We start from the raw sequence: 20,746 nt of genomic DNA on the forward strand, positions 1-20,746 counted from the left end.
ATTTTGCTGAATTAATTAATTACCAATTTCAAGTTATTTTTTAGGCTTATGAAATTTCTTGAACATTCTTACCTAATTTTGTTTGAAAGTTTCTTGTTGATAAAAAAAATAATGGCATTTTTGAAAACAGTATTCTCTCAATGTGGAATAAATGTCATGTAACCATGGTGTTGGAAATCACTTCTTGTACTATTGTTTTCATTTTCTTATTCAACAGAACTTGTTGAGTGCGTACTTTGTGCCCAGGTCCTGTGCTGTAAGTGGCTTTATAAATATTCATCTGAAAAGAAGAAGAGCTCCGTTATAGATCATAGAAGTCTGCCATGGCAGATTTAGAATATAGAGGGATTTCATTTGACACTTGCTCCTAGAAGATGAATAGTAGAGGAGTTCTTCGATTCAGTGTATTCATGGCCTGATGAGAATGTCTGTTAGTACACTCTTCTTGCTGGTTGAATCTCTGTCATTCTCCGTTCTCTCTTTCCAACAAGCATACTTCATTAGGAGTACCTTCTCTGATTTTCCAGACTAGGTCATGTCTGCGTATATGCCTATTCTGTATTTTTCTTAATAGCCTCATCGTGATTATAGTTTTAAAATTTGATTAATCTCTTAATCTGCTTGTCTCTGTTAAGCCATTAAGAGAGGCTTAACAGAGGCTCCCTGTGCCTGAAATTTGCTGGGCACTTAAATATTTATTAATGAACTGTGACTTTTAAGTCATTGCTACCTGCTGGGTATCTTCCAACATGGTTTTGCTTCATCTCCACGCCCCAGGGCAAGGTTTTACAGGAGATGATAGGTAATGGGCAGAATTCTGTGCAGTGGAGACCTTGGGAATCCGATCGAGATTGTATAGGGAGTATTCCGAAGGTGAAGGCCGCAGTGTATGTCAGTTATGACACCCACTTTACTAGGGCAAAGTTCACTGTTCCTAACCTGGGTCTTATCTACCTGCCTCATCTTTGGTTAAAATCTTTACATTCTAGTTTTATCTTGAATCTCAGGTTCTCCCCCTGTCAATAAATTATTTATAAGAAAAATAGATTTAGCCTTTGGCATGCATGCGTGCATGCTAAGTCGCATCAGTTCTGTCCGACTCTTTGCAACCCTGTGGACCGCAGCCCACCCAGTTCCTCAATCCATGGGATTCTCTAGGCAAGAATACTGGAGTGGGTTGACATTTCCTACTCCAGCCTTTGCTGTAGATAGTCTTAAATGTTTTATTTCCAGGTTTAACCTTTGGAGCCATTCAAGATTTTAGGATGGGAGAGTTAACATTATTAGACTTCTTATTTTAGTAAGATATTTTGATTTCAATACATGGGATGTAGTAGGTGATATGCATGTCAGTGCATGAGGAGATAGTTGACAGGTCCTCACTCAGTTAATTCAGCCAGCATTTGTTGAATACCTACCCTGTGTCTGGCTTGTTGACAGGGGAAATGTAGAGATGGAAGATAGTTCCTACATACTAGAACCAGACCAGTTCGATCAAACCAGTCAATCATAAAGGAAATCAACCCTGAATATTCACTGGAAGGACTAATGCTGAAGCTCCACTACTTTGGCCACCTGATGCAAAGAGCTGACCCATTTGAAAAGACCCTGATGCTGGGAAAGATAGAAGGCAGAAGGAGAAGGGGACAACAGAGGACGAGATGGTTGGATGGCATCACCAACTCAATGGACATGAGTTTGATCAAGTTCCGGGAGATGGTGATGGACAGGGAAGCCTGGCGTGCTGCAGTCCATGGGGTTGCAAAGATTCAGACACAACTGAGCAATTGAACAACAGCAAAGAACCATGTAGTCTATTGAGGCAGGGCTCAATAATTAAGCTATGTCCTAATTTAATTAATGTCGTGTTCAGAGAAATACAGTATGGAAGGAACACAGGAGAGGTAACCACTGAAACTAGGAGTTTCAGGGGAGGCTTTTTAGAGGCAGTGATAAACCAGTCCTTTCTAAAATGCAAGTAGGGGTTAATCAGGCAAAGAGGATAGGAAAAATCTGTCCAGGCAGAGACAAGAGCACATGTGTAAATACCAGTTAAGGGTTTATTTAGATTATTAGGTGAGAATTCCTGAGTGATATTTAAAAGATGTCATATACAGCACTTGAACACTGATTGGTTTTAAGGTTTTGCTTGCCTTGGTGACTGGGACATACTGATGTAATTCTGAGAACAGTGGACCCACCAAGAGGTAGAGATGAGTGAGTGATATTCAGTTTTGGATCTGTGGTTTTTGAGGCACAGTGGGATTTCCATATGGATTTATGAATGCACAGTTGGAAACTAGTGTGAGTTTAAGGGTGAGATGAAGGGTAAAGATTGAGATTTGGGATTCTCCATAGGAGTCGTGGCTAAACCTCAGGTACATGGGTAAGATATCAAAAGAGACTGCAGAATAGAAGAGAAGAAAAAGAAGAGGACTAGAGACAGAGGAGAATGAGAAAATTCTTTTTTCCTTTTTAAGGCCGGATCTAAATAAGGAGTTTTAAGTTAGTTTATTTTTTCTCCTCATTATATTTCAAGGAGAAAAAAAGAATAAATGAGGAAATACATATTTGTTCACATTTATTGAAACCCTAAGACATTAAAAATATGCCTAAAGTCAAAGATAAATTTAGTTTTGATCATTGTGAAGGTAGGGAACATTTTCGGCAAGGATCATTGAAGCAAGAAAAGATTTTCAGATAATCCCTCAGTGAAACAGAATGCTTCTGAGAATTCCAGATAATTGAGATTTTACTTTATTAGCTCTTTATTTTGAATTGCATCTGTTTTTTCAAATATTTTAACTTCATATATTCAGAATGCTATTGATTTATAAGAAGTGTATTCCATTTTCTCATGGACTACATTGCATAAAAGGTTAAACACTCACACTTTTAAAAGAACATATATGTAATCATAGTCACAGAATGTAAACTTCTTATTTATAAGAAGTTATACAGCTTATACAGCTCTCACTTGGTTTCAGGTCTCTTTCTCAGACCAAGTACTTAAAGTCAGAGAAAAGGAAACTAGATTGTTGCAAAGTGTAAAGTGAAATGACCTTATAACTATACTGTATAGAATCTACTGGAGTCTCAGGCACTTTGGGAAGGAGATGCGATGGCAGGAGGTGGTATGATGGCATTCCCCGTCGCAGCATCTCTCTTGCAAACAAGTATCTCTGACTGCCTGAAGTGCTTAGCCTTTCTCACTTACGTACAGTAATAACAACTATTGCTTATCATGAACTTGTTGCATGCCATGCACGGTACATGTATCATCTCATTCAGTCCTCATAACATCCTTGCCAGGAGTGGTTGGTGTAAGAATAACAACTGTAATTTGCCAAATATTTAATATTTTCCAAGCATTGTGTTTGGAGAAGCCAATGGCAAACCACTCCAGTACTCTTGCCTGGAAAATCCCATGGATGGAGGAGCCTGGTGGGCTGCAGTCCATGGGGACGCTAAGGGTCGGACATGACTGAGTGACTTCACTTTCACTTTTCACTTTCATGCATTGGAGAAGGAAATGGCAACCCACTCCAGTGTTCCTGCCTGGGGAATCCCAGGGACGGGGGAGCCTGGTGGGCTGCCGTCTATGGGGTCGCACAGAGTCGGACATGACTGAAGCGACTTAGCAGCAGCAGCAGCAGCAGCAGCAGCAGCAGCAGCAAGCATTGTGTTATTTAATGTACATTCATTTAATCCTTACAGAAACTATATGTTTGTCAGTAGATATTTTTATTCCTCCATGAGGCTCAGAGGGGTTGAGCAACTTGCTTTATGTCATACAGCTATGGTCAGGGCTCAAACTCAGGTCTCTGAATTCTAAAATCTGTACTCTTTGCATTATACCTGCTATCTCACTATTAACTTTCGTTGGGTGGTGATGGGGAACACCGACCTCCTAGAACCTTATGACAAGTACCTAAGCAGTGTTAATAGAATAAAAGAAAGCAAACAATTTAGGGCCACCTTGAACCAGGGCTGGTGTACTGTTTTCTAGACCCCTCTTCAGAGTGTGAGTGCCACCTGCTGGAAGGTTGTAATGTTTCTGTGTGCTTGTGGAGTCCTGAGAAGGTTGCCACAGGTGTGAAAGTGTCAGGTTTCAAAACGCTAATTCTTAAATTTCAGTTCAGGAATGCTAGGGCATTTTGAAGTTAGGTGAATCTCCTGTTTGCCATAAAGTTTGTTTCCTCTTTTATCTTCTTTTTTTTTTTTTTGCAGAGAGGGAAGGGTTACACACTTTAAAAAAAGATACACTCAATGAATGCTTTCTAAAATAAAGTTTTCTAAAAATAAAGATCAATGGTCAAATGAATCATACTGTTACTTATAACAGATCAAATAAGAATAAAAAATTGGAGTTACTTTGAGATAAGTGAGTTATTGAAGTTTATAAGAGGACCCTTTCCATTTAGATACCCTGAAAAAGGAATCTGGAAGCCCTGGGGGCATCAGAGACTTAGAGAAAAGAAAGTACAGATGAAAGAGGAAGAAAGATGTATGGATAAAAATACAAATGGATTCTGTAATTGTTAGTCTAGCACAAGGCTCCCCAAATGGAGTCAGAATTCTAAATAGTGCTTTAGAGAAAAAAGTTTAGGATTATAGCTTTAGATTGTTTAGGACAGTGAAAAGTAGACACTTTTTATAGTCACTTAGATGCCCGCATGGAAGGGGGACCAGATAAAGTCTTGGCATGCCCCCTGCACATTCTTCATTAAGGCTTCTTTGGGATCATGTTAGTGCTCTGTAAGTGTCTGGCACAGGAGATGTTATGACTTACTGTGGCACTTTCACAGGAAAATCATGCTATACTAAACTGCTGTTTGTGTGATTAAGGCATATTTATAGTTGTATGAGGTCATGTTGAACAAATATCTGTGTGACAAGAGATTAAAGTTCATTGGTAAAATCTGATATTGCCAAGAATTTGGGGAAGTACAAGTACAAGCATCTCCTTTCTTTTATCCCTTCTCAGATCAACTGTATAAGAAGCTTAGCTTGCATGATAGTATCTTATCTTAGCAGGTAGAATTCTGCAGAGAAGGAGCTGTTGGTGTGTGTGTGTATGCATGTGTGTAAAACATAAATGTAATGCTCATTATAGAAAACTTGTAAAGTAGAAAAATAGGAAGAAAGAAAAAAAATCACACATTATTCACTATCCAGAGATAATTATATTAATGTTGTGGTATATTTCCTCTTTTATAAATGTATTTTATATTTTGCATATTTTATTTTTTTTAATGGAAAAGCATACAAATTTTATTTGATGTTAAGCTTTGTGTGACACAGGGGCCTTCCTAGAAGTGAAAATGCCAAGAAATGGGTAGGCCTGAGACCTGATATGCCATTTTTAACAAAGAGCAATTAATTGTAGGGACGTGACAAGACAAAGGAAAGGGTTTAAGACTTGGAGGGGCTGCACAGTGTGGGAAGGTGAATATGTAGGGGAAACCAATGGAAGATAAGGGCTGTCTTAGCATAGTTTGTCTGTGCTGGTCCAGGGCAGTGCCGACTTTCTGTCTTTGTCATGGTCGTAAAACTTCCCTGGGAGAGGGGATTTATGGCAGTCCTCAGTTCTTATTGTCTACTTTTAGTCAGATAAGGGAACCTCCAGGACGGCTTCTTTCTTCATCTCTTGAACCACACATGCCTTCACTGCAGACTCACTCTTATGCCAGAGTGTCACATTTTGGGCTGGTATGTTCTAATCCCCTTCACCTTCCCCCCGAATAAAAGATGAAATTTAGATCTGATGAAGGCGAAGAAATGGGAAATTTTGTTCCAGCTTGCCTGGTTGGGGGTGGAGGGGGGACACACTGTTTCCCTTTCTTAATTTTTTTTTTTTAAATGGAAGTATATTTGACCTACAACACTATCTTTGTTCCAGGTGCACACCATGGTAATTTGATATTTCTGTATGTTGCAAAATGATCACGCCATAGCCTTTTTATATCACATCACAGTATTATAGCATAAGTCCTTTTTCATGTATTTTAAAACTCTTGACATATATATTTGAGACTGTGATATATGGATATACCATAATTTACTTATCAGTTTTTTTAGTATTGGCCATTTGTGTTGTTTACTGTTTTTGTTTATTTGTTCCTTCAGTAGATAGAGAATGCATTTGTGTGGCATTTGTAGCATATTTATTTTTTGCTAGCCTTGGAAGTAATCACTGATTTGATCAAGCTGTTTCAATTCCTCAAGTGTCTTCCTTTGTTTCCTGTTCTTTGTATCATTTTCTTCAGGATTTTGTAGCATTTATTGCATTCACAGCCCTTTTAAGGAATACCCTCATAGTACCCCTTTGCTTTTCCAATTCTATACCAGGTTAAATATCTCACCCTGAGCCATTAAGAGCTATGTTTCTGTTCTTTACATCAAGCCAGCACCCTTATACTTTTGCTAAGAGTGGGTGCTAGTTGAGAGAACAATTCCTTTTTAAGCCTAAAGTAAATGTAGCTTGTGGAAAGTTTGAGTCCCTAGAAGAACTATGTTAGACATAGTCTAGTCAACTTATTAAAAAGACAAAATCATTCAAAATGCCTTTTGAAAAGATAGCAACGTTTTATAATATTCCAAGCTACTTACTGCTTGATTTTTGTAAGAATCAGGTACATTCAGTAGATTTAATTCTTTCAACAAATATTTATTGAGTACTTACTGTGTGCTCATGACCATATTAAGCCCTAGGAATATAAAACCAGCAGAAACTTTGCCTTCTTGGAGCTTGTATATTAATGGAGAGAGACACACAATAAATAATATAAAATAAATAAACAATACCTAGGTCCCCTACTCCTTAAATGAAGCCTTGTGAACAGATGTATTTTCAATAGTTTTTTTTTTTAATTCTAGAAAGATAATATTGTGTGTGTGTATGTGTATATATATTACCTAATACCAGGGGGAATTCTGATGCACCAATCAAATCTAGTAGTTTCTCTTTCATATTAAAAGAATGAGCATTTGCACTCAGTTGGATAAATAAAGACTATAGCAGCTTCATGTTATTGCTAATGAGATACTTCTGTGAAATGAATATTAAAGAATAGTTTTCAAAGCAGATAAAATTATGACTGATATAAAATGAGCACATTTTAAAGATTTTATGTAACTTACTAAATGAAGGAACCTAGTAGAATTATAACCTGTTCAAAGAAGAATCTGTGGGCTTCCCAGGTAGTGCTGGTGGGAAAGAACCTGCCTGCTAATGCAGGAGACATAAGAGATGTGGGTTCAATCCCTGGGCTTGGAAGATCCCCTGGAGGAGGAAATAGCAACCCACTCCAGTATTCTTGCCTGGAGAATCCCATGGAGAGGAGCCTGGCAGGTTATAGTCCATAGGATCACAAAGCCTCAGACATAACTGAAGTGACTGAGCATACAAAGAAGAGTATAGGATAGATAAATTTGTAGATCAGGAATATTAAAATGATGTCCAATTTAAGGTAACTTTAACATCTTCCACGAGAGTGAATGTAGATAAGCAAGAATTATTCTGTGTTATCATCAGTTATCTATAATGTATAGAGTTGTACAATAGCTTCCATAGCATCAGAATCAGATAACCTGAAAGAATGTGCCTTTCTTTTTCTCCATTGAAGTGTAAAAATTTTTTTCCTACCCGAGTTACTAGAAAACTTTTGGTTTTCTAAGCTCTCTAGAATTATACCTAAGGGATATAGAGCTATATGCTATGTTCAGTAGTGATAATACTTTGCATAAAAATAAAGAAGCAGAGGGGTGGTTGTAATTTTAAATAGAAGGACCAGAAAAGACCTGAGGAGGATTGAGAACTTTTGCCTGAGTAACTGGAATGATGGAGTTGCTATTAACTGAGGCTGGGGAAGAGCAGTTGGGGTAGAGGGCAGGAGAGGTGAAGATGACAACCTCAGTGTGACTTTCAGATGTTCAAGTAGAGATGTTGAGGCATTTTAGATATATATACATAGCTGGACTTCAGGGAATATGCGTTGACTAGAAATAAACGTTTGGGAGTTAATGTGTATAGGTGACATTTAAAACTTCCAAACTGGATGAGATCACTTAGAAAAGCTCCTTCTACATGCCATACCTTGTGCTAGTTCCTGTAGAGATAAATTTAAAATTGTCTTTGCCCTCAAGGAGCTTATGGTCTACCAGGGGAGGCAGATGTAAAGTTAAAACAGTATAAAAGTATATCAATACAACTATACATCAAGTACACATAATTCGGTAAAGTCATATCTGAGTCATCCTAAACTCCATCACCCTCAGAGTCGCTTGTTCAGTGGCCCAGCCATCAGACATACACAGAAGAAAGTCACAGCGTGGTACCTTTTATATCAGCTGGCTTCTCCCCTAACCCACTGCACCCAGCATGTTTCTAGTGATACTGGAGAACCTCACTGTAGAACCTCTCCTCACTGGAGAACTGTGACAGTTCTGCATGGCCTGTAAGCCTCCTCATTATTTGGCCTTTGCCTTATTGCTTGCTTTAATTCCTCAGTTCTGTCCCTAGTGACAGAGATGATCAGTTTTGTATTTTTTTTATTGCTGTATGATTGATGTACAATATTATATAGGTTACCAGTGTACAGTATAGTGATTCACAATTTTAAAAGGTTATACTCCATTTATAGTCATTATAAAATTTTGGCTGCATCCTCCGTGTTGTACAATACATCCTTGTAGCTTATTTTGCACCTAATAATTTGTGCCTCTTAATCCCGTATCCCTATATTGACCGCCCCCTCCATTGGCTACCACTAGTTATTCTCTTTACCTGTGAGTCTGCTTCTTTTTGTTATGTTTACTAGTTTGTTGTATTTTTTAGCTTCCACGTGTAAGTGATGCATACAGTATTTGTCTTTCTCTGACTTATTTCACTTAGCATAATGCCCTCCAAGTCCATTCATGTTGCTGCAAATGGCAAAATTTCCTTCTTTTTTATGCTTGTAGTCTGTATTTTGAAACACCATTCTGATTGTAGAGTGAAAAATGAATGCGGAAAGGGAATAAAACAAACATAGTTTGCTATTTCTTACTCTTTGCTTGCCTTCACATTGATATTTAGTGATTTATAAAGACCTGTAGGGTTGGAATTCTCTGGTGGTACAGTGTTTAGGACTGCACGCTTTCATTGCAGTGCTTATGGGTTCAATCCCCAGTCAGGGAACTAAGATCCCAAATACCATGTCACATGCCCCCTGCCAAAAAAAAGACTGGAAGGGTAGAAAAAGTGTAATAGGTATGCAGAAATTGCAAGTGTATATTGCTATACAGTGCAATTTTGGGGATTAGGGGAAATTTTCTAGTAAATGCATGGTGTTGCAAACTTTACCCTCTTCCCTCCTGTATTTCATAGAAAAGGTAACCTGAATGGCAATTGCTAAAAAAAAAAATCAAATATAAAATTACTATAGGATCCAGCAATTCTACTTTTTGAGTATATTTAAAAAATTGAAAGCAAAGACTCAAATAGATGTTTGTATATCAGTCTTCAAGGCAGTGTTATTCATAATAACCAAAGGTGAAATCAACCCAAATGTCCATAGGGTGATGGGAGGGATGCATGAATAAGCAAAGGTGGTATATGCATACAATGAAATATTATTAATATGTACCCTTAAAAAGAAAGGGAATTCTTTCCTACATGGATACATCCATACAACATGGATGAATCTTGAAGACACGTGAAGTGAAGGAAGCCAGACACAAAAGAACAAATACTGAACAATTGCATTTATATGAAGTACTTGGCATCGTCAGATTTCTAGAGACAGAAAGCAGAACCGGAGGAGATGGGAATGGGAGATACCGTGTGTCATGGGACAGAGTTCCAGCCTTTTCTTCTCTAGAAAAGGCTCTAGAGAAGGGATAGAGTGGCGGTTCTGAAACACAGTGTACTTAATGCCACTGAGCTACACACTTAAAAATAGTTAGAATGGTAAATTTTATGTATATTTTACCACGAAAAAGTGACCTGGAAATACCTTGGCGTTGTAAGAAAGAACCAGAAAGGTTTCTATAAACTAATACTGTGCTGAATAATGAAAGATTTATAAGAAAGTAAAACATAAGTGCTATCTTTTGTGTAAATATTCATACTTGCTTTCATTTGCATAAATAGTTGGAAGACTCACCAAGCAACTAAAAAAAGTTCCTTCTAGGAGGGAGGCCAGCCTGTGGTCCCTTGGGGAAGGAGTGGTGATGAGGCATTTCAATGTGTTTCCTTTAACGTACATTTGATTTTTGAACTGTGTAGATGTATTACCTATTCGAAATAATGTTTAAACATGGAACTTAAGGTGGATTCACTGTAGAGAGATCAATAATTTGTAGTCACAAAAAACCCTAATTTTTTAGAGGTGTTGATTAAATACTGCTACATGTGACATACCCTCCCCCAGACAGATGGAGTCCAGGGTTCAGGGGTCTGTGCCAGTGTTTGGTGTTTTGGGAGCTTGGTTTAGGTACAGAAGTGTTTTACCTTCCTTTCCCCTGCGGGCAGGAAAGAGGACATACTCTGGGTAGACATTTAATAAAGTCAAACTCTCTAATATTTTTCTCTGCCTCGTTGATCTGTTTGTATGTCTGTCTTCCCTTCTACATTGTGGGAACAGATGACAAGGACTTTAGCTGAACTGGAAAAAGCATGGACTTTGGAATCAGGCAGAACTATTTAAATCCAAAGCTCTTCTCTTTCTAATGTTTGACTTTGGTCAAGTTATTTTTTTACACTGAACCCGAGCTTCTGTGTGCATCATAGGGTTGTTGGAAGGATTAAGTGAGAGAAAAAACAGGTACATGCAATCACCTTGCGCATAGAAATTATTCAGTAGGAGCTTTGTCCCCTCTTCCTTTGTGTATTTTCCACGGAGCTTTACATTTAAAAGGCATTTGAAGTGTTTAACCAATTGAGTGTGTTTATACCTATTAAGTCTGAACCCTGGTTAAGGACAGTGTGAGGTGGGCATATTTAGAAGACTTCCACCTTGAACAGCTAATGTTATTGTTGATAAACATTTTATCAAGCAACTGCCTGTTATGGGCCAAGAACTAAGTTTTCACTTGCTGATATGGTCTGTCTTTCCTTCTTATTATCAGAGTCCAGCTTGAAGCTTTCTGCTTTGTGAAAGGCCTAGTCGTTTCTCTGTTTATAGGACCTCTTTTTCATACCAGTTTTATCAGTGGGTTTGAGACTCATTCTTTTACGCTCAGTACTCTTCTGTAAAACCTGTCTCATGTTCTCGGCATGGGTAAGTTAGTTAGGGATTGTTAAATATCTTTCTGCCTTTTGTCAAATTGAGCACATACTATGCTGGAGTGGATATAAACAGTATTCCTGCTTCCCTAGCAGCCTTTCCTGTAGTTTAAAAAAAAAAAATTACACACATGCCAAAATACACTTCATTATTTAGCAATATGGTATTACTTTTGTTTACTATTTTACATCTTACCATGTAAAAGGATCCCGTTTTCCAAACATACATATTACAGAGAAAGGATTGGAAAGAGATGTACCAAGATGTGGACAGAGTTTATCTCTAAGTTATGGTATTTGGGTGATGGTGTTGCTTTTTTTTTTTTTTTAACGCTAGTTATCTGGATTGTCTAAATTTTCAAAAATTTCACTTTGAAGTTATGGGAGTACATTATTCTCTGCTAACAGAATACTGACCCTTCTCTTCCTCTTGCCTTCAGCTTTTGCGAGAATTGAAGCACCCTAATGTGATCGCCCTGCAGAAGGTGTTCCTTTCTCACAGTGACAGGAAGGTGTGGCTGCTGTTTGATTATGCAGAACATGATTTATGGGTAAGTCTAAACTCACTTTATTTTTAGGATAATAATTTTATATAGGTATGAAGAATAAATGTATGTGCTCCATACTGCTAATGTACAGAAAGGAAAACTTGCTCTGTTGACCATAGTTTCAAAATAAATATGCTAAAGGTAAATTTTGATTTAAAAGAATTAGAGCAATAAACACTAACATCCTGTTTTATAGTATTTGTCACATTCAGAAATTTCACTTCAAAAAATGTTCCTGAGTGGGAGATTGTAGTTTTAGGTAATGAATGGCAGTTTCCTAATATGTTCTAGGGAAATTACTTTCTTTTGCACTGTACACATATTTAACTGTTCATATTTAACAGTCATGTGCTTGTGAATAGTTTTCCTCTCTAAGTGAAGGTCCTCTCTTGCAGCATTTTGCCATTTAAAATTCACCCCACCAAATAAATATGTACAGGTCTGCAAATATTAGGGTTTTTTTTTAAAACAATATATAAAAGAAGCCAAAAATTCTAATTTCACATGTTTAAAATTAGGAATCAAGTCATTTAAACATTTTATCCCAGGACCTCCCAAAAGTAAAAAACAAATTCAAACTTGGCGGTAAGTTCAAACTTTGGATAATTAAATTTTGATTCAATAGAATGTGGTTTGTCATTTTTATAAATTATAACTCTTTTCAAGAATAACTTTAACAGACTAATAGGTCTTGAAAGAAATTTCCTTATAGCAGATATTGACAAGAACCTCTTCTGTCACGGATATCTAGTACCCATGTTGGCATGTTTTGGGCAAATGTTGGATGGAGATGGAGGTGGATGTGGGAGTGCAGGGGGCAGATGGAATTTCTTCCCCTTCCACAATATAACATGTGTACATAAAAATTTGGATATGATGATTCAGTTTATATTTATTTCAATGCAATTGAGTTCCCCATTTTTCTCTTCCTGCTTGTGTCTAGTGATTTGCTATTTACTATTGACTACTAAGACTAGATCCTAATTTCATTATGTAAGGTGGAACTTTCCAATAATTCTGATATACATGCAGTCAGTAATGTTACCCAAATGCACTAAGTACTAACTTTATTTTATAGAACAGTAAAGATTTACAGAGTTTTTTTCCCTTTCTGTCAGTAGAGAATACAATTAATGCTATTTTAAGGCAGGTTTTAAATTATAAACCCTTTTTACTTCTTGGTTTTACTTAATGCAAATCTTAATGGTTTCAGTAAGTCATCACAACAACCACATTAATAATCTCACATTCACCCTCAATATAGATTCTGTTTTGGTTTGAGCTTATTATTTATTTTTCTTTGTGTTATTATTGGCCCTTAATACGTAATCTTAAAATGTACTTATTGCAGCCTTTATTGTGTTTTGTTGACATAGGCAAAGACTATGTTACTCTAATATATATTTTCTAATTTTTAGCATATTATTAAGTTTCACCGTGCATCAAAAGCAAATAAAAAGCCCATGCAGTTGCCAAGATCTATGGTTAAATCATTACTTTACCAGATTCTTGATGGGATCCATTACCTCCATGCAAATTGGGTGCTTCACAGAGATCTGGTAAGTATGTTTCTTTTAAATTGATCAATGTTTTCTTCTCTCCTTATAAAAATAAGTTTTCTTCTTGGTACAGTTATGATGAACATTAATTATATAAAAATTTGAAAATGCGCAAAAAGAAGGAAATAAAAATCACCCATAAGCCTATGATCAAAAGATTACCATTATTAACTTTTAGTGTATGTTCTTTCCTTGCATTGACACACAACTGTAAAATGTCAATGTGGTTTTTAACAAATGACCTGCATAATCTTCATGAGATGGCTGTATGTAAAACAAATACCTTTTAATCCATTTGTTTTTCATAATTTTGCTTACTTTTAGTAAAAATGTTAATAATTAAAGACCGAGTTCGTATTGTTTTCAAAGCTAAACTGAAATAATGACATTGTATCCAGTAAGTAGAATTAAGTAAATGAATAAATCTAACAGGGGAAATATACTTATTAGGCGTATTAACCACAATTCAAATATTTGATTTTACTTTTTTACTCAGCACACACATAACAAAAATTTATTAACATCAAATTATATGTTACACATCTTTTCATTGTTATCTAAATTTAGTTTATGTTGATGAAATTCTTTTGTTTGTTCTTAAGAAATATGGGTGCTGAATAGCTGTAATACCCATGAGTTTCTAATTGGAAGTTTTATTTTGCTTAGGCTTTTGGAGATTCTAGGGATATAGTAGGGATAAATCTAAGTCGACTCAGTTCTTATAATTGAGAGGAAGTATTTATTATAGAAAGGAATGGTACCTTGCCACTTAGACCTAGTCTTCTGACTTGAGCATCTCGTGATATGGCATTTAAGTTAAATTGGGGCCAAATGGCAGCACAGAGCTGCATTTACCATTTCAACAGAAGCATTTCACCTCATAATTTTAAACTGAGGTTCTCATTGCGTTCCACGTATCTGCTTTACTATTACCTGTGAATCAGCATGTATGAAAATAATTCTTGGGTACATGAAGTTCTAGGTCAAACCCTCCTTCATAAATGGTTTTAGATTTTAATTTGCTACTTAATATAGCCTATGTGAGTTATATTTTTGAGGTCATATTCATGTTTGAATCATTTATCAGAATCCTTTGCTGAAGATTAATCTCAACTCTTTTTTCATAAAATTGTATATTTCTTCTAAATAGGATGTGGTGTTAGTGTGTTAGTCGCTCAGTCCTGTCCAACTCTTGGCAGCCCCATGAACTGTAGCTTTAATGAAGATTAATCTCAACTCTTTTTTCATAAAATTTTATATTTTTTCTAAATAGGATAGTTCAACACATTTTATTTGTGATGGCACTACCTGCATATCCAGTAGTACTAAAACCTGATATCACCAGGATTCAGTTTTCACCCACCCAAACTTGCTGCTGCTTTAATGTCCTCTATCCTGATGACTCAGATGATAAAGAATCTGCCCACAATGCAGGAGATCCGGGTTCGATCCCTGCATTGGGAAGATCCCCTGGAGAAGGAAAGGCTACGCGGTCCAGTCTTCTTGCCTGGAGAGTTTCATAGACCGAGGAGCCTAGTGGGCTACAGTCCATGGGGTTGCAGAGTCAGACACACTGAGCGACTAATACTTACAGACATCCTGGTGATGGCACAACCCTCCTTCTAGCCTAGAAACTTCTTTTACCACTTGCAGGCCCTTGTACTCCACATCTGGAACGTGTCTGGTCCTGCCAGTCTCCCCACTGAAATCTCTCTTCCATTCCTCTGTTTCCATTCCTAGTGCCTCATTCCTAGTTCAGGCCTTTACTATCCTTTTCTCGTGGGATGGTGCTAGCCTCTTGTCTCCTTGTCAACCATCCTTTTCCCTTCCAGTTCACTGTAGACCTTTAGAATAATTACTCAGTCCCTGCTCAGGAACTTTGAAACAGTTCCTCACTGCTTAGAGACTAAAGCTCTCATTCCTTTTTTGGCTTCTGAGGTCTTGTCAGGTATACCTATAGCTGCCTTTAAAGTTTTTCTCCGATATCCCTATAATCTCTCACATGCAGTATACGGATGAACTACTGATGATTCTTTAGATCCTCCTGAGATTTCCTGCCTCAGTGGCATTTATTTCTCTTGTCTTAAAACACTTTACCCTGTCTCTACATATTCAGATATTACCTGTTCTTCAGAACTTGCACAAATGTTAAACTTATCCTCATATCCATCCCTACTTGAAAATAATCTGTCCTCCTTGTTGGTTACTGTTATACTTCATCTTTGCTCCTCTTCTGGCATTTGTCTGTTAGCACTATAGTAATTTATATAGATGTCTAGAAGATGTTCTAGGCCATAAAGTTATTGAGAGAGTGGGGTCAGTGGTTCATTTTGGTATACTACTGCTCCGGTATACAGTAGATACTGAGTGAAAATTTCCTTTGGAGAAGGCAATGGCACCCCACTCCAGTACTCTTGCCTGGAAAATCCCATGGACAGAGGAGCCTGGTAGGCTGCAGTCCATGGGGTCGCTAAGAGTCGGATGCGACTGAGCCACTTCACTTTCACTTTTCACTTTCATGCATTGGAGAAGAAAATGGCAACCCACTCCAGTATTCTTGCCTGGAGAATCCCAGGGACAGAGGAGCCTAGTGGGCTGCCATCTATGGGGTTGCACAGAGTCGGACATGACTGAAGTGACTTAGCAGCAGCACCAAATATTTCCTTAATGAATGAGTATCAGTAAGAATATTGATTATTACAGCATGTTTTTTATTTCCTTGTATTAATATGTGCAAAGCATGGACTGGTGAGGACAGTACAAACATAACTATATCAAGACCTTCTTAGGAATTTAGTTTGAGAGAAGAAATATAACATGTACGCAAACAATTATACTACAAGACAGATGAGAGAGATTGTGATCATGGCAATGTGAGAAGTACAGACTAAATGCTACTCAAGGTTAAAAGAGGTTCTGAATGGGGGGATAAGGGAAAGGTTCAGAGGGTGCCATTTAGAATTTAAAGAGAGATTTGGGAGACGAGGGTAACCTGTTGGAGTGTTGGATGTGACATTTCTGCGGGGAGAAAGCACTTGAATTATCTCAGAAAGAATGTGTATTTCTGTCAGGTTCAGAAATGGATAAGCTGAATTAGGGTAGTATGAAGTCAGGCTAGGAAGATAGGAGTTGGAGCCTGATTGAGGAAGCCCCTAAATATCAGGCTAGGGAGTTCGTTTGTTTTTAAGTACTGAAAGTTTGTAAGCAACAGAATTAAGGGTTTTTTTCCTGATTAAATTATTATTCCCTATTAAAGAAGCCACCACTGATTATTATTACCTCTTACATAGCATGGACTAGATACACACACACACATACATATATATACATACATATACACTCAATATATATATTATATATATTAGTGAATTATAGTTGATTTGCAGTGTTAATTTCTGCTGTACAACAAGGTGATTCAGCTACACATACACTTTTTTTTAGTATTCTTTTCCTTTATGGTTTATCATAGGATATTGAATATGTTCCCTGTGCTGTAGGACCTTATTGTTTATCCATTTTACGTAGAATAGCTTTCATCTGCTAACCCCAGCCTCCCATTCCATCCTTCCCCCAACCCTCTTCCCCTTGGCAACCACAAGTCTGTTCTGTATGTCTGTGAAACTGCTTTTGTTTCATAGTTAGGTTCATTTGTTTCATATTTTAGATTCTGCATACAAGGGATATAATGCCATGTTTGTCTTTCTCTTTCTGACTTAATTTCACTTAGTATGATAGCCTCTAGTGGCATCCATGTTGCTGCAGATGGCATTGGTGTTTCCTTTTTTATGGCTGAGTGGTATTCCATTGTATATATGTGCCACATCTTATCTATCTCTTCTTCTTGTCAGTGGGCTTTTAGGTTGTTTCCATGTCTTGGCTGTTGTGAATAGTGCTGCTGTGAACATAGGTGTGCATATATCTTTTTGAATTACAGTTTTGTCTGGATATATATCCAGGAATATATCCAGACAAAACTGTAATTTCCAGAAGTTGGATTGCTGGGTCATATGATAACACTATTTTCAGTTTTTAAGGAATCTCCATACTGTTTTCCATAGTAACTGCACCAACTCACATTCCCACCAACAGTGTAGGAGGATTCCCTTTTCTCTGCATCCTCTTCAGCATTTGTTATTTGTAGGCTTTTTAATCATGGCCATTCTGACTGGTATGAGATGGTACCTCACTGTAGTTTTGATTTGCATTTCTCTAATAATTAGAGATGTGAAGCCTCTTTTCATGTGCCATTGTGCCATTATTGGCTGTCTGTATTAGCATGGACACAGTATTGAATTCGTGTTCTGAATGTGGTTCTGACCGAGTATAATATTTGTTTATATTTTACCTGTACAGTCCCCTAGTGCCTCTCCTCCTTAAATAAGTAACTCTAACAAGATTTGAAGCTTTAAACCAGTAAGAATAGAGTCTTTGGTAGCCTCCTTAGTTCTTTTACTGATTGTGAGGCCTGCTATCTGGACCATATTGTTGTACTGTCATGGTTTTGCCAAAAAATTTTCTGGAATAGATTTAAAACCATATGTTTACTTTATAGATACATTCTGCAGTAGATATAGAAATATGAATATGGTTAAAAGGGATATGATGGAGACTTTTGAAAAACTGTTTTTTTGTATGAGCTTAAGAGTAGAGTTGCAGTTTTAGTCAATGAGTAGGTTTTTTAAATGCTTCATTTCCTACTACTGTAGGAAATTTGGGTTTATACTGTTAGTCACAACTGTTTCAGAGTGTGTACCATCTCTAAATTTTAATTTTGTGTGAGAAATGTAGGAAATTCATACAATTAAAAGTGTTAGAGTAAATATAAAACTGCAGTGTAAAGGTATATCTCAACAAATTAAAAAAGTAAATAAAAATCAGTGTTTTGGACTTCACACATAGAAGTACATCAGTGGGGTTGATGTTTTTCATTGTGATTGAATGCATATCTGGAAAAATAATTATGTCATTTGGGTCCTAGAATGTAATACAGAAATAGAGAATTTAAATAAAGTCATCAAAAGTGTTACTTACATTGAGAAATTGTTTTAAGAGAAAAGGAGCTAAATGTATTCAACTTAGCAAAGAGACAGTAAAATAGAGACATAAGTCTATAAATATATGGAAGTTGTAAACACCAAGGGAGGAAAGATGTATTTTAATTTTACAACAGGATATTGCCAAGAGTAAGAAGATGAACTATAGGATGACTCATTTTTATGACATTATTATTCTGGTAGCCTGGAAGAATGCCAGGATATAGTTTATCTTTTTATCAAAATTATGAACTTCTTGAGAGCAGGAATCAGATCTCACTAATTTTTGTATTCCTAGTGTTGGCGTAATGTTTGTACTCATAAGTTACTTGAATTTTAGCAAAGCATCTGGCAATTGCACATTATTCTTTAGCAAAGGTAGAGAAATGTGGGCTAAATGGTAGTATTGTTAAGTGGATTTATGGCTCCTTTGTTACAGAATCTTGCTACCGGATCAGCGGCATAAACTGAACTATAAGTTAAACTTTTTTTTTTCCCTTCATATCTCTGTGCTTAGCAGATGATAAATGCTAGGTCTTTATTAAATGAAGGGTTTGAATGAATGCTCTAGGGTTCTAACCCTAGCTCTGTCTTTTAAAAAATATGGCAGTTCCATTGCAAAATTCTAACTTGAGTTTTATATGGTAATTATTCTTCACAATAGTGGGCTAGTAGTGGGTCATTTGAAGTTCACAGGCACAAATAGCTAGTATATGGTATGCAAACATGGTACGTGCAAGTTTTTGTGAGATCCAGTTGGAGAAAATAATTTTACATCCTGTAATCTTTAGAGTTTTATTATTAACTAACCATCTATGGAACAGTTTTGGATTGGTATAAAGTTACTTCCGTTTCAGACCTAGAAAGTGAAAGTATTACTCACTCAGTTGTGTCCAACTCTTTTTGACCCCGTGGACTGAAGCCCACCAGGCTCCTCTGTCAGTTAAATTCTCCAGGGAAGAATACTGGAGTGGGTCGCCATTCCCTTCTCCAGGGGATCTTCCTGACCCAGGGATGAAACCTGGGTCTCCTGCATTGTAGGCAGCTTCTTTATCATCTTGAACTACCAGTAGGCTCGGTTATAGCCCTGAAGACATTTATTCTATTAGAGTCACAGTTTTCTTAAGTTAATCGTGAAAGTGACAGCTCATTATTTTTGCTGTATTCTGTTCATTACAAGTCACTAGGCATAGCCCATGTTTGTCCTCCCTGGTGGCTTGGTAGTAGAGAACCCACCTGCCAATGCAGGAGACACAGGTTCAATCCCTAGGTTGGAAAGATTCCTTGGAGGAGGAAATGACTACCTACTCTGGTATTCTTACCTGGGAAATCCCATGGACAGAGGAGCCTGACGGGCTACAGTCTATGGGGTTGCAAAAGAGCTGGACATGACTTGGCAGCTGAGGACACAGGCACAGCCATATTCAACAGGAACAGCTACATAAGAGTGTGTGTACCGGGGGTGGGGATGATTGGAAACTATGTCTGAAGCTGCCTACCGTAGGTCTGAGAGGCTTTTAAATGATGTTTGGATCCTGTTATTGTCCTTTTTATTTAGTTAAAATACAGTAAAGAAAATGCAAAAAGTCCCCTCCTTTCATATACAGCCTCTTCCATGTATAAAAGCTACTTGCGTAGTTAGAATTTCAGGATAGTTCTAGTTCTAAAGAGTAGTGAAACATTATAAAGTACCAATTATTCCTTCCCTCTTCCATTCTTCAGTGATTTACTTGCAGAATTTGGTATACATTCCTTACTTTTGCCCTCCTCGCCTCTCCCATCACTCTTTCCCCACCCTGCTATTAGATCACAAGTTTAATCCACGTAAACCTAGAGGGTGTGTGCAACTGAGATCCAGGAGTTTTCACTTTGAACATACTGAGAGGTTCTTTCTTTGTTATGCAGTCTGAGGCATATTCTTATCACTAATATTAGTACCTATTATTATGTTTGTTTTTCTTTTTCACTCATTTATGTAAAGCAATAGCAAAAATGCAAGGAAAAACTTAAATGATGACAAAAACATTGTTTTCCAAGGTTGTTCATGCTGTTGAGTTCTACCAACTAGCTGACAAGCAGTAAAAGGACAGCGTGAAATATAGTCCTTTAGCCAAAAAGAGCATTTGAAGACTCTTTAGGAACATCATTACAGGAAAGTGCTATATATGAAATCAAAGATGTCTTTCTGTTTTCTACTCAACTGGAAAAAAAGTGCTGTGCTGTTCTTCTTTGTGAAAGTTTGATTAAAGTATTAAATGCTTGGTTGTTGGAGAACTGTCTAGAAAATCTCTCTGTGCCTCACAGCTTCTCCTTGTATCTTGTGTGACAAGGAGATGC

General features: G+C 37.1%; 1 protein-coding gene across 2 annotated transcripts in view; it reads left to right on the top strand.

Annotated features, from left to right (window-relative positions):
• The window catches only part of CDK19 (cyclin dependent kinase 19), a 169,768-nt gene that overhangs the window by 104,109 nt on the left and 44,913 nt on the right, over positions 1 to 20,746 (top strand). For both annotated transcript variants that reach the window (NM_001205707.1, XM_005210778.5), the window contains 2 exons: positions 11,710 to 11,820; positions 13,236 to 13,376. In NM_001205707.1, the coding sequence (NP_001192636.1) occupies positions 11,710 to 11,820; positions 13,236 to 13,376 (252 nt within the window). The remainder of the gene's footprint in view (positions 1 to 11,709; positions 11,821 to 13,235; positions 13,377 to 20,746) is intronic.

The sequence above is a fragment of the Bos taurus genome, chromosome 9 (assembly GCF_002263795.3).
Source record: "Bos taurus isolate L1 Dominette 01449 registration number 42190680 breed Hereford chromosome 9, ARS-UCD2.0, whole genome shotgun sequence".
NCBI classification, from domain to species: domain Eukaryota; kingdom Metazoa; phylum Chordata; class Mammalia; order Artiodactyla; family Bovidae; genus Bos; species Bos taurus.